Source organism: Puma concolor, chromosome E1, assembly GCF_028749965.1.
Source record: "Puma concolor isolate L17-30 chromosome E1, mPumCon1.1.hap2, whole genome shotgun sequence".
Classification (NCBI taxonomy): domain Eukaryota; kingdom Metazoa; phylum Chordata; class Mammalia; order Carnivora; family Felidae; genus Puma; species Puma concolor.
Window position 1 is genome coordinate 5979780 of NC_141680.1, and position 14028 is coordinate 5993807.

The following is a 14028-nucleotide window of genomic DNA, read 5'->3' on the forward strand; positions in this document are numbered from 1 at the left end:
ATACAGGGGTGAGCCATCCAGGGATCCAAAATCAGAGTAGGAAAAGGACCAAAGCAGCACGGTGGCCAATCCTCCATTGGTTGGAAGAACCCATAATAAGAGTCAATAAACATCTGGTTTGACATTTTCATGTAATGGTGGTTCTGGTCGAAGTGTAGGAAACTCTGATCATAGACTCGTTTGGGGGAAAGGCCAACTAATTGAGTTGGTTTTCAAATTACCCGTAATCTTCAAACTTTGTTTCAAATAAACTCTTGCTAGAAATTCCACGGGCGAAATGCAACTGAACTGATCTAGATGCAGTTAGCCATGCTCAACAAATCCACTCCTTTGAACTTCTCCTTTTCCATGCTCCCACCCTCAAGGTGGCTCTCAGAATCATAAGACTAGCGAATCCCTGTGCAAAAGATGCAGGACTTTTGGCTCAAAGTTGTGGCTCCACCCCCTTCCTCCCCCCATGTCCCCCTCCCCCAGCAATGATTTAAAAGTTCATGTGAATGTTAGTTTAAGGACCAGGGTGAGAACACAGGAGACTTTTGCTTTTGCTGGTTTTCATCCTCAGAATTTAATGTGGTTAGCAGGTGTTTTCACACTTGATGGCTCGATATTTGCTGACTGAACTTTGCAATGGACGTCATCAAATGAAATACGGACTTATTTGAGAAATTCAGGGTCAAGATTAGGACAATGACCAAGGGGACCGAGAGGGAGTCAGAATTATTTCCATCTATGATCCGCACAGATTTGAGAATGCAGAGGTGGGGTGGGGTGGGGGGATCAGTTGGGAAGAGGTGCACCCTACAGTTTGTAGGATAATGAGGACAAGAGAGTATGGGATTGAACCCATGCATTCCAATTCAAGAAGCATTGTCCCAGCCCCGCCATGCACCAGGCACCGAGCTGCGAACTGGGGATACCATGGTGACCGGAAGATGGCTTTGTCTACAAGAAGCCTGTGGACCAGTAGCCATAGCGCAGGAGAAGGTAGACAGACTGATGGATGAGATCCAGGGACAGAAAGACCACAGAATCTGGGAATGTCGTTGAGGTGTATTAAATGCCACGATAGAAGCGAAATCGGGGTGTTCCTGGGAGCAGGAAAGAAGGGCTCCCTAACCCAGAGGGGGCTCTGAGAAAGCGGGCAGCACACGAGGAAATACATTTCGAAACTGGAGTGGGAATTCTCCAGGGAAAGAAGGGGAAGGCCACAGAGACAGAGAAAACGTATACGCGAGAAAACCAGAAGCCAGATCTCGCGAAAGGCGCACCCTAAACGCTTCACCCGATCGCGGAGACTGCAAATAATCGACATTAGCTTTATCCTAAATGCCTCCTCCTCCCGCAGCCTCTGGAGCTCTCCCTCTAGTCTCTAACCCCTTCCCTGCTTGAGCCCAGGTGACAAACAGTCACCAACCTGCCTCTGCAGTCAGAGCGACTGCGGGGCGGGGCCTCGGCCCTGTGCACACATGCTCACGATGCGACTTTGCATATAGACAGCTATTCTAACATGAGGGCGGCTAATCTGCTGGGTGTATTCAGTAAATACAAGCACTGACGGCCACCCATCTCCCCGGAGTCATTACCCTCACGAGAGTGCTCACAGCTGCTCTTTCCCTCCGAATGCAGGGCACGGAGGCATAAAAAGCAGTTGCCCCAATTTAATTAGGGGATGGCTTGAATGTCACCATGCTCGGCCTTTCTGTGGCTCCCTCTCTTTCCTGTCCTTCGAGATGGTTTACTTCTCAGCCCTTACCTCAGACCCCAGCATTTCTTTTCTCTGCTGCCTCGCCTCTTCCTCCCCTTTCTACCTGTCCCCTTCCCCACTTTTGTCATCTTTCTTTCTCTTTCCCTTCCTTCCTTTTTCTCTTTCTCATTCCCTTCCTTTTTTCTTTCTTTCTTTCTCTTTCCCTTTCTTCCTTTCTTCTTTCTCTTTCCCATCCTTCCCTCCTTTCTTTTTCTTTTCTTTCTCTTTCCCTTCCTTCCTTCCTTTTCTCTTTCTTGCTCTTTCTCTCTCTCTCTCTCTCTTTCTCCCTCCCTTTTCTGTTTTCCTCACCTCATTGTTCGCCCTACATTTCTGTGATCTTCCCAATCCTGTGGCTGCCCCCCCTTCCCCCAGGCCAGCGTTTGCTCCCCTCCTCCCGGTTTCATCTCCCAAATGTTGGCTCTCACTCATCCCTGTGCCCTCCGGCTCCCCTGTCGCCCCCCTACCCGTCTCAGCACAGAGGACACGGCGTTATTGATCTTCCGGGAGCATATTTCATGTGGCCCTTTAGTTAACATTCCGTGTATCTCTGTGATCAATGCCTGTTTGAAATGGGATTAATCTGCTTCTCTCCAGCAAGAATTAGCATGAACCTCGCCTTATTCATCTTGCCGTTCTAATAATGCAGCCTCCGAGATGTGGGTGTCTGCCATTAATAAACGCACGCAGCCAAGTTAATAAAATGACACCAATACCTTTACTCTCCGGCACGCTCACGTCCAGGGTTATGTTGTAAAAGGGCCTGTTTTTCATCTCCGTGGTTCCCTTGGATTTCTTTTCCCCTCTGATTTGTATGGCTTTCCCTCCCTCGCCTTTTGCACAAGAAAGTCTCCTTGTGCAGATGGACTCTTCCCTCTGGGCTCCTGCTGGAGCAAAAAATGGGGGCAGGGCGAGGAGGGGGCTGCCGGGCAGGAGCCTGTGTGTGCGGAGCACCGCTCAGCAGGCAGAGCGATTGGGTTCGTAGGGCACCGCGCCCTCCCCCGCCTCCCCATCACAGCCAGGATACAGCTCATCTCAGATAGAGCCGAGCCTGGGGGAACGGAAGGAAGAAGAGGAAAATGAAGAACAAACCTGTTTCTAGAGCCTGAATCCTGCTCTGGCCCGCAGCCTACATTCAGCAGGAGCCTAGGTGCGTTGAGGGCAAGGCACAAATTCGCTTGCCCAGGGTCACACGGCTCGGGGAGGTTTGGCTGCAATTTGTAGCCAGGGGCGTCTTGTCTTTCCACCAAAGTTGTGAATCTCCTGGGGGGAGATCTCAAGGTCCTGTCCCTCTGTCCTGCCACCCTATCCCCAGGGTTTTGTGTTTTCCTTCTGCCCTCAGACACCCGACTCTGCCTTTTCAGACCCTATTTCTACCACCTGTGCCTAGGCCTTTTTTTTTTTTTTCCAAAATAAGTCATTTGGGTAAAATTATATCCCTCCCCCCTGTCCACGAGGGGGCCTTATTTATTTGACTTTATGACTCGCTAAGGAACTCCCAAAAGTACATAAAGTCTTTGCAACTCCAACAGTCAAAAGTCAAAGGGAAGAAGAGGGGTTCGGCTGCCTCCTGATCCCCTCACCCTGCCTTCCTGCTTGCCTTACCAGTGCGCACGCGCGTGCCCCCCCCCCACGTGAATGCACGCTGCACACACCCACGCCACGTGCACACACACGCATGCACACACACACACACACACAAACACACACACCCCACACTGAGCTCATTTTTGTACCCTAGTCAGTAGATGCTGCAGACCACCCCCCCCCACCCGCCACCTCCCTTTTCCGTTTCTGCCTGCAGCCTCTTCCCTACAAACAATGCCCTGAGCAGCTTGGAGAGAACCCTCATTTCTTTCATTATAAAATTGCTGCAAAGCTGGGATTCACTTGGAGACAAAATGATTTCCTGCTGAGGCTTTCCGCGAGGTGATTAGCGGGGAGAGAGGTAATCAGCTGACCTAATATGCACTGCATTCCCTTCCCTCCTTCCTCCATCGGTGGCCGGGCTGCTGCCTCCTTCACTGGGGCCTAATTGGGGCGGCTTCCCTCTCAGCCTGGCCCGGGCATGTGGCCACGCAGGAGACCATTAGCCGCGTAACGTCGGCCACCGTTGGAAAGGTAAAGAAAACAGTCTTTTTCCCCACGACCTTTGGAGATTGTCTTCTCCGAACGCCTGCTTTGTGCTCTCCCTTAATGAATTCTGAAGACGTTTCCTTTCAGATGGGTGGTGTCACCTCTCGGTGGAGGACAGGCTTGTGTGCGTGGGGATAGCCATGATCCCTGACTTTGTCGCCACGCCTCGCGGGGCCAGGGCACAAACGGAGCTCTCCCCCGGCACCCCATTAGAGGTTGCCCCGTTGCTCCAAAGAATAGGACCCAATCTGCCAGTCGGCTGCCGGGGACCCCATGGTCTTTTTGGGATCCAGCTGGGAGGGAGCAGCGGTCCATCCGCCGTTAGACATCTCTTACCCACCAACCCGATCTAATGACATCAGCGTGATGGTAATTAACGACAGCGACTTCTGTGGATGGAAGTCACTCCAAAGCACTTCCCGTGGAACACTCGGTAACCCCACGGCAAACCAGGTGTTAGCCAACCCTTTTGCAGGTTAGGAGAGTGACGTTTAATTAGGGTCTTGCTTTAAGCCGCGTGGGTAGGGAGTGGAACCCCAGGGTTGTGTGGACCCAGGGACTTGGGGTCCTGGATCCTCAGCTCTTTCCATGATGCCTGTGCTCCTGAGGTCGACGTTTTCAGCCAGTACAGAGCAGAGTGAATTTCCTGTGTGTACTGGCAGGACGAATAAAAATGGGTATGTTGAAAATACTATTTAAGCCTCATTTTGGTTTTAACTGCCTTTTATCTGTTTCATGAGGACTTCTAAATAACGAAAAGGACTTGCATTCAAATATTTTGAGAATCAACTACGTGGAAACCATCGTTAGGATGAATCAGTTTCCACAGTTGGGAGACGATTTTCCCCCCGATTCAGGAATCGTCTCTACAATGCCCCTGATCGCAAACCTCTCCTAAAATCCATGCCGTGATGGGGAGCTCACTATCTCTCTTAGCATTCCAGTCTATAGTCGGGCATTTCTGGGTATTAGACGGTTCTGTTTTATGAAGTGGAACCACGTGGAATTGCCAGAATGGCCAAGTGCAAGTCATTTTATACGTTCAGCCCACGAGTTGAGGCCAAAACTACTTTTTTGCCCTGTTCACTCATTTGCCTTATTTCTGCCCTCACAGTAGGACCAGGCTAGGTTCTGCCTCGTATTTGACCAAGGCCCTTTTAAACGCACATTTAAAGGCACGAACGTTTAAAGGCACATTTCTGCCTTGCATTCCTTCAGCGTCTAGGACCCTTCCAGGGGCTGAAGGTACAGTGGTACCTCTGGGACCCAAGACCATGCTTCAAGTATTCTTGAGAACAAAACAGTACAACTAAATGACCATCTGGTTTTCCGATGTAACCAAACATACCCAGATCCGTCTGTCTTTTTTAATTTTTTTTTTTTTCAACGTTTATTTATTTTTGGGACAGAGAGAGACAGAGCATGAACAGGGGAGGGGCAGAGAGAGAGGGAGACACAGAATCAGAAACAGGCTCCAGGCTCTGAGCCATCAGCCCAGAGCCCGACGCGGGGCTCGAACTCACAGACGGTGAGATCGTGACCTGGCTGAAGTCGGACGCTTAACCGACTGCGCCACCCAGGCGCCCCAAGATCCGTCTGTCTTTTAACATGGATCCAGAGCATCTTCCCAAAACTTGAAACTGACTTCCACGGGATTACGAAAGGTGGGTACCCAGGTGACATCCCACAGCACACGTACGCTTTCCCCCACTTGACTGAGCACAGCTAAGCACAACTTGTCGAATGGACATGAATTGCGATCTAAGTCGATTTCATTTAAATCGGATTCTTTTCGGGGCACCTGGGTGGCGCAGTCAGTTAAGCGTCCGACTTCAGCCAGGTCACGATCTCGCGGTCCGTGAGTTCGAGCCCCGCGTCGGGCTCTGGGCTGATGGCTTGGAGCCTGGAGCCTGTTTCCGATTCTGTGTCTCCCTCTCTCTCTGCCCCTCCCCCGTTCATGCTCTGTCTCTCTCTGTTCCAAAAATAAATAAACGTTGAAAAAAAAAAATTAAAAAATAAATAAATAAATAAATAAATAAATCAGATTCTTTTCTGTTCTCCTGTGGATATATAAAATTGAAACGTGTTTTTAAGTAAAGACTGCCCCATTTCCCACCAGTAGAGGCAAGACCCCCTGGTCTGGGTGACGTCTTCCTTTCCTCAGCTGGTTCTTTCCTCTTCTCTCCTCCCTGACTTGAGCTGCTCGCCAACAGCCATGCCTGAGCATAGCAAGCAAAACAGGGGTGGAGGGGGGGGGGGTTAGATGGGCTGCCCCAGGCTGCCAGGTGCCCTCCTGGCAACGTGGGGCAAACCAGTCCCGTCTCACCACTTCCCGGTGTCTCTGTCACTGCCCTTGGACATGGCGTTCCAGGAAGAGAAGGGAGTCGAGCAGCCTCTCGCCAGCCTGATGGCTCAACCCATCGCAGTGGCCATTGGCAGCGGGGATTTCCCGGAGTGGACTCGACCCACTGGGTTTTCTGCGTTGTGACACGGTGTTCCCTCTACCTGCCTTCCAATCTCCCTTAGGGTGGAGGACCCCCTTCCAGCGTTTGCCAGAAGCACCCAAAGGTCAGAGTTACCCTCCTCTTTCCTGTTGGAAGAGGTCTGCGCCTAGATTGGAAGAAAGGCTGGGTTTGCAGGTTCTGTGACTTCAGATGAGCGTGTGCGAGGGAAAAACACAATCTGGCACGGTAGTGTCTTCTGAAGCCTCCCGTCCGATGAAGGGGCTTCTGTGGACTTGGGAGGGGCTCCTCCCCGAGGCTCTGCGCTGTCCACCTGTCACTTAATTCTGAGCACAGCTGGGGCACTGCCATATCAATGACAACAGTGACAGCAAGACGCACGCACTGTGTACTTGCCGTGTGCCAAGCACTGGCCTAAACCCTAAGCCAACCCGGACTGCTTTCACTCCCGCCATTATTATCCTGTTGCAGATGAAGAAACCCAACAGAGACGCCCAATAACTTGCTCACTGTCGCCCAGCCGACCACATGGCAGATTCCTTCTCTCCGCAGGAGTGGTTGCTGAGAATATCGGTGTCTCCCTCTTGGCTTGTCCTTGAGACCTTTTGAAGGATCTGTTTTCTGTCAATATCCTTTAAGATAGCTGTGCTTCTGGAGCCAGATAACGTGTTTCCCTTGAAATGGATTTATTTTTATTTTTTTGAAGTTTATTTATTATTGAGAGAGAGCGAGCGAGAGAGAGAGAGAGAGAGGTGGGCAGGAGCAGAGGGAGAGAGAGAATCCCAAGCCGGCTCTGCCCTGTCAGCAGAGCCAGACACGAGGCTCGAACTCATGAACCACGAGATCACGCCCTGAGCTGAAACCAAGAGCCAGACACTCAGCTGGTGGAGCCACCCAGGTGCCCCGACATGGATTTTTTAAAAAAACATCAGGGGCGCCTGGGTGGCTCAGTCGGTTGAGCGTCTGACTTCCGCTCAGGTCATGATCTCACAGTTCATGGGTTCGAGCCCTGCGTCGGGCTCTGTGCTGACAGCTCGGAGCCTGGAGCCTGCTTTGGATTCTGTCTCCCTCTCTCTCTCTGCCCCTCCCCTGCTCACGCTCTGTCTCTCTCTGTCTCAAAAATAAACAAAACACTAAAAAAAAAATTAAAAAAAAAACCCAGAAGTAAACCCACCAGTCACGTAAATAATGTTGTTATAGTTTGTTATCTATTAGAGAACCCGGAAAGAGGCTGAAATATACATGTGGTTTTTTTCTTGTCTGTGTGAATTTTGTTTACCTGTGCCTCCTGTTTGCTTTGTGAGTTTAGCCAATAGTGATTTATACCAAGCCGATCTAATAATAAGGCTACGATACTAATCAGCCTTCCTATTTTCCTAAGCAACCACCCCTGCTCCCCGTGATTTCTAGCCCTTCCCATACTAATCTGAGTGTTATCTGCTGCTGTTCTTATTAACTATTTTGTGAACTGGCCCTATAGGATCTTCTGAAGACAACCCTGGATTTCCACACGCTGGGAAAGCTTGAGTTCAGTGGCATCAGAGGGAGTGCCCTGAGTCGGCAGGTCCAGCAAATGTACGACGAATTTCAAGAGATGTACAGGGTCTTTACAGAGGCCCCCTATGACTGCTTGGACCCCCAGAGCACGGTAAGGCTTGGAAAGGCTAACTCACAAGCTTTTTCTCTTTCTCAGATGCCTCGAGGCGGTAGGGTCTAGGTGTTTACTTGCATTTTCCTTGTGTATTTCCTTTGGTTCCTGGGGCTCCGGTGGTTGTATTAAGAGACCACTTCCAGTTATTCTCTTTGTCAGGAGAAAGTTCAGGAAAGGCCTTTTCTAACGGCTGACTGCTCCAGACGGATGGTTCCAGAGATGCTGAGATGTGTACGGGTTGATGGTGGGGGGCCGTGTGCAAAGCTTTCAGCTTCGAGCTCCGCGGAGGCCAGGCGCACCCGGGCAGAATTTCATTAGTGGCTTGGGGAGGGGGAAGTGAAACAGGCTGAGGCTGAGTTGTTCTGAGCTGACCCTGGTCCCCCAGGGAGTCTTCAGGCAGAGGAAAGGGCCAGAGTTGCAGTTTCTAGGATCCCACATGTCACCTGTAGCCCAGGATTCTGGACCTGTGGGTCCAAGCCTGCATCAGGAAAAACAAAACAAAACAAAACAAAACAAGAAAGCAGAAGGGTCAGTACAGAAGGAGGGAATGGCATGCCTATTAGGAGGGGCTGAATTAGGGGAGAAGGAATCACAAGAATATACCAGCGGAAGTGGAGAAAGAAATTGAGCAGAAATCTACTCTGAGCACCTCCAGACCTTGGGTGATTAGCTGGCCAAACCCAGAAGTTCTAAAAATTTCTAAAAATTCCATGAGTCTCAGGTGGAAAAAAAAAAGGGGGGGGGGCGGTGGCATATGACAAAACAGGATATATACTGTGTATTTGCTACAAAGTGATAATCTGAAAACACACCAAATCCTACACACAAGGAAACATACTAGTATTAATGTGCTTGGGTTTGGGAAGTCGAAAAACACTATGCTGTTCTGGTTTCCTTTGTCTTTTTGTAAGGCGATGCATCAGTGTTGGAAAGCGATAATAACAGGTAATAATGATTCCACAAATGAAAGTTTCTTTGACAATGGCTACGCTCTAAGAAAGAGAACACCCTTGGGGCTGTCTGACAAAATACAGTATTTGGGAGGATTTTGACTTGGGGCAGGAAGGAAGGTAGGAGGTAATGATAGAATAGCCTTACTGCCGGGGCTGTTGGCGCCGAGGTGGCTTCTGGGGTGACATGAGCTAGCACTGGGGGTGAGAGAAGGGACTTCAGAAGGTGGGAGAGGGGCCCCAAAAGGGGGTGACAAGGAGCCAAGCTCACACCGGACTCAATTTACCAGGAAAGTGGCATCCGGGAAAACAATACTGCAGTAATAGGGTCACTGCATGGATAGAAACAAAGCCATGCCAGGGTGAATTTTAGAAACTTAAAATTTAAGTCCTGGGTGTAGCCAATTCAAGCACATAGGTGGTGGTAAAGAGCATAGTGGGATTGGCCTTGAGGAGCTCACGTTCGTCCTACGTCCACGTGATGTCTCTACAGGAATTCGAAAATGACGTGTCCGAATTTCGCCAGAGAGTAGAAGATCTTGACCGAGGGCTGGGGACCATCTTCATTCAAGCCTTCGATGATGCCCCCGGTTTGGAGCATGCCTTTAAGGTTTGTGCAGCGGGGGGCAGACGGGTAGGAGCCGCCACTGTGCTCCATTCTGTCCCCACCCTCAGCTGAGGGGGACAAGGCCCCTCTTCCAATGGTTTTGTCCCCGCAGATGTCAATTGTTCCTGTGGGTCTTCTAGAACGGTGTCGTGGGAGAACTAGGCAAAGGGACTGGGCAGAACTAGGGCTCTCAGGTTGATCATTAATGCTTTCCTAGAAACACGACGATGTGAAAATACTTTCCAAAAGAGTTTATTCTAGAATGTTCTCTCTGGGCCTTATCCCGAGCGTGCCCATTAGAAGTGAAGAAGCCTACTTGCGGTCGCCCCCCTGAAAACCTGGGCTATTTAACCAGTGCCGCAGGGCTGATTCACGCCGGAGCAAACCCCCCCATAAGTGGTTGTAGGGGTCAGCTACCAGCTGCTAGAGTTGGAAGTCCGTCAGGGGCCAGCTGGAGCAGGAATAGGGAGGAGAAGGCACAGGACAAGTGGACAGTGGGTGCACACTGAGACCTCTGAGTCGTGAGGCACGATGCCTTCACGGCACGTGACCGATCTTCTCTAAACTGCAAAGGAACTTCCACTCTGTAAAGACTTGGAGATTAGAACAAGGACTGACCGGTGGCAGTTATAAGGAGGCCAATTTGGGCTCCGTGGAGGGGAGAGATTTCTGCGAAAGGCGGAATGGACTTCTCCGAGAAGTCGATGAGTGTCCAGTCGCTGAAAATGTCCTCGGGTAGCCTCGATGACCAGTGAGACAGTTGTAGAAGAGGCTCAAGCCCTGGGTGGGTGAGTCCGTGCCATTCTGGGATAGTGGGTGATCCAGCATGCCAGCCTTCGTTAGCCATTGAGCATAGAGACACATGACCTTTCATAAACAGTGCGGCCCCATAACTCATGGGGAAACACTTGTAGGATTCCTCTCTCCAAGCCTTTGAACTCATTCCGGAAATTAGTTCCAGAATTAGTTCTCTCTGAAACTTTTTTCTTGCTCGCCACCCTCAAATTTGAGCCTTCCACATTCTCCCCAACACCTGGCCCACTTAGGTTGTTTTTTTTTTTTTTTTTTAGTTTATTTATTTATTTTGGGAGAGAGAGGGAGCAGGGGAGGGGCAGAGAGCAAGGGAGAGAGAGACTCCCAAGCAGGCTCTGTGCCGTCGGCACACAGCCGGACGCAGGGCTCGAACTCATGAACCGTGAGATCGTGACCTGAGCCGAAATCAAGAGTCAGATGCTTAGCCAACTGAGACACCCAAGCACCCCTAGCTCAGTTAGCTTCTTTGCCTCATCTCTATTTCTGTTTTAGTTCTCTTTTTTTAAAATTTTTTTTTTTCAACGTTTATTTATTTTTGGGACAGAGAGAGACAGAGCATGAACGGGGGAGGGGCAGAGAGAGAGGGAGACACAGAATCGGAAACAGGCTCCAGGCTCTGAGCCATCCGCCCAGAGCCTGACGCGGGGCTCGAACTCACGGACCGCGAGATTGTGACCTGGCTGAAGTCGGACGCTTAACCGACTGCGCCACCCAGGCGCCCCTAGTTCTCTTTTTTTAATGAAGCTCAGCTCTCTGACATCTTTAGCTTTCTCTTTGTTTAATCCTTTACTCAGGGTCTCTCAACACGTGAGAGTCTGGCGGGTAATTCAGCAGACAGGTCTCTTTCTCCTTTAGAAGCAAAGGAGGGAGGGGCGACTATGAATATCCACCTATTTATAATCATTGACTCAACAGTTTTCGACCCTCTGCCGCCAGTGGACATGTGAAAGAAATAGCCAGGAAACAAGCTGTACTTAGAAAGGTTGGATCTGTGACTTTTTCTTCTTCTCTCTCTGCCTCCTCCGCAGCTGCTAGACATAGCAGGGAACCTTCTGGAAAGGCCGCTGATAGCGCAGGATGCATCTGACAAGTACCTGCTGTTCGTCCGAATGTTCCACAAAGACCTGGATACCGTGAGGGTGATCTACAGTCAGCGCGTCCAGGAGGAGGCAGAACTTGGTAGGTTTGTGGCGAGCGGATTTGAATGGGGGAGTTCTGTTACCAGCAAGGGTGCAACTCAACCCTCTTGTGTCCATTAAATGGCCACGGTGGGTCCATGACATCCTCCCAGAAAAGAGAGCACAGTCTTCCTGCTTGAAATCTCAGGCTGCCTTGGGCAATTATAGAATTCACTGACCTGTGCATTTCCCTGTGTCTGGGGCTGCGACTGGCAGCCGACCCAGAGCACTGAAGTCCCGACTGCTTCTGGCTGAGACCTTAGCACAATGCATGAGTTGACCCTTGATCAATGTTGCCACACTGATCAATCTCCAGCGTACCTCAGTTCCACAACGGATTTCTACACGCCTGGGGAAAGTTTCTGCTCCCTTCTGACACCATAGCAAACCCTGCTTCTGGAGGGGGGACCCTGCAGGAGGCTGACAAACGGCAGGTCCGTGCCGAGGTGTGATGTCTCCATTCTTGAAAAAAAATTTTTTTCTAACCTTTATTTATTTTTGAGAGAAAGAGAGAGAGAGAAAGAGCATGAGCAGGAGAGGGGCAGAAAGAGAGGGAGGCACAGATTCCGAAGCAGGCTCCAGGCTCCGAGCTGTCAGCACAGAGCCCGACGTGGGGCTCAAACCCACGGACCGGAGATCATGACCCGAGCCGAACTCGGACGCTTAACCGACTGAGCCTCCCAGGCGCCCCATGACGTCTCCATTTTTGCCGCAATTCTTAGATGCCCCGTCTTACCTGATCTGAAGTCAAACACAAGTTCAGTTCTGCTCTACAAGCATTTCTTGAATCCTAACTATATGCAGGGCACCTTTGTGGGCACTGTATACAGAGGCAGGCCAGGGTAAGGGATAAAGTAATTAATACTAAAGGGTTGTCCTTCAAGGAACACATCAGACATGAACAGACTTAACAGTAATGCAGAGCAGAGAACACAGGCGATGTTCAACTTGAGTCACAGCGAACGGTAATGAAACAAGACAGCTTATGGCCGGGAGGTCTGAGGGGAGTGTGTGGGGTAGATGGCCTTGAGCTGAGCCCTGCAAGGTCGGGGGATAGACAGCCAGGGAGAAATGGCAAAGGCCTCTGAAGCAGAGACAGGAGAGGAAGGTGATGGGTGGCACCTGCCTCAGCCAAAGGAGGTTACATGGGGAGATTATGTTAGTCACAGAGTTTGGGGGCAACAATATCACCTTCTCTGAGTGCCATATTTAGGAATCTGGGGTTCATTATTCGGGTAATGGGAAATTTTCCAGGGTTTTTAAGCAACAGAGTAGTAGGACCACTGCATCTATCAAGAGGTTTGCAAGTTCCCAGGGAGGTCATTAAGAACTGCTTCTTAGGGGCGCCTGGGTGGCTCAGTTGATTGAGTGTCCGACTCTTGGTTTCTGCTCAGGTCATGATCTCATGGTTCATAAGTCTGAGCCCCACGTCGGCCTCTACACTGACAGCACGGAGCCTGCTTGGGATTCTTTCTCTCCTTCTCTCTCTCTGTCTCTGTCTCTCTGCCCCTCCCCTGCTTGTGTGCTTTCCCTTTCTCTCTCTCTCTCTCAAAATAAGTAAACTTTACAAACAAACGTTTCTAAAGTTCTGTAGGTCGGAGCCCAGCATGATGTGCCTTGATCTCCACTGAGAGTGGCCCAGGGCTGAAATCACAGCATTGACCAGGGCCAAGTTCTCATCAGGAGGTCCCAGGGAGTGGGGGGAATACGCTTTCGAGCTCATTTCGTTGGGAGAATCCAGTGCCTTGTGACTGTAGCCCCGAGGTCTGCAATTCCTCGTTGGCTGTTGGCGGAGGGGCTGGGTGGGGGGGCCACTTAGTGACTGGATGGCACGCCCATGCCTCCATCTTCAAGCCAGGTATGGCTTCCTGAATCCCTGACTTCTCCTTCCAGCCACCAGAGAAAACGTTCTGCTTTAAAAGGACTCACCTGATTAAGTCAGGCCCACCCAGGATCATCTCTCTTCCGCTATCTAACATAGCGTCATCACTGGAGTGATTTCTCGATCGTATCTGGTTCCCCCCCCCCCCGCCACACACACACACACTGAAGAGGAGAGGATTATGCAAGGGTTAGGGTCATTGGTGTCATCTTAGCATTTTGCCCTGCTGTGGAGGCCGGGCAGAATGTGACTGTAACAGATCAGGGTTGAGGGTATGACATCAGGGAGCAGTGGGGTCTGTGGTAAAATAAGGAAGAGACCACTATTCAGCTACACTTGCTAGTTAGAAGTGGTGGCTGGTTCTTGCCAACTCTTCCAACTGAGATTTTTTTCAAGAAATGGAATCCAGGGGCACCTGGGTGGCTCAGTCGGTTAAGTGTCCAACTCTTGGTTTCAGCTCAGGTCATGATCTCACATCCGTGAGTCTGAGCCCCACGTCGGTCTCTGCACTGACAGTGCGGAGCCTGCTTGGGATTCTCTCTGTCCCTCTCTCTCTCTCTCTCTCTCTCTGCTCCTCTCCTCACTCCCTCTTTCTCGAATCAAATAAA

At 50.6% G+C, this 14028-nt stretch overlaps 1 protein-coding gene across 1 annotated transcript in view; it reads left to right on the plus strand.

Moving 5' to 3' along the window:
• Positions 1–14028, plus strand: part of DNAH9 (dynein axonemal heavy chain 9) — a 342468-nt gene that overhangs the window by 20630 nt on the left and 307810 nt on the right. The window contains exons 7-9 of the mRNA XM_086686045.1: positions 7820–7987; positions 9434–9550; positions 11389–11539. Coding sequence (XP_086542171.1) covers positions 7820–7987; positions 9434–9550; positions 11389–11539 — 436 coding nt within the window. The remainder of the gene's footprint in view (positions 1–7819; positions 7988–9433; positions 9551–11388; positions 11540–14028) is intronic.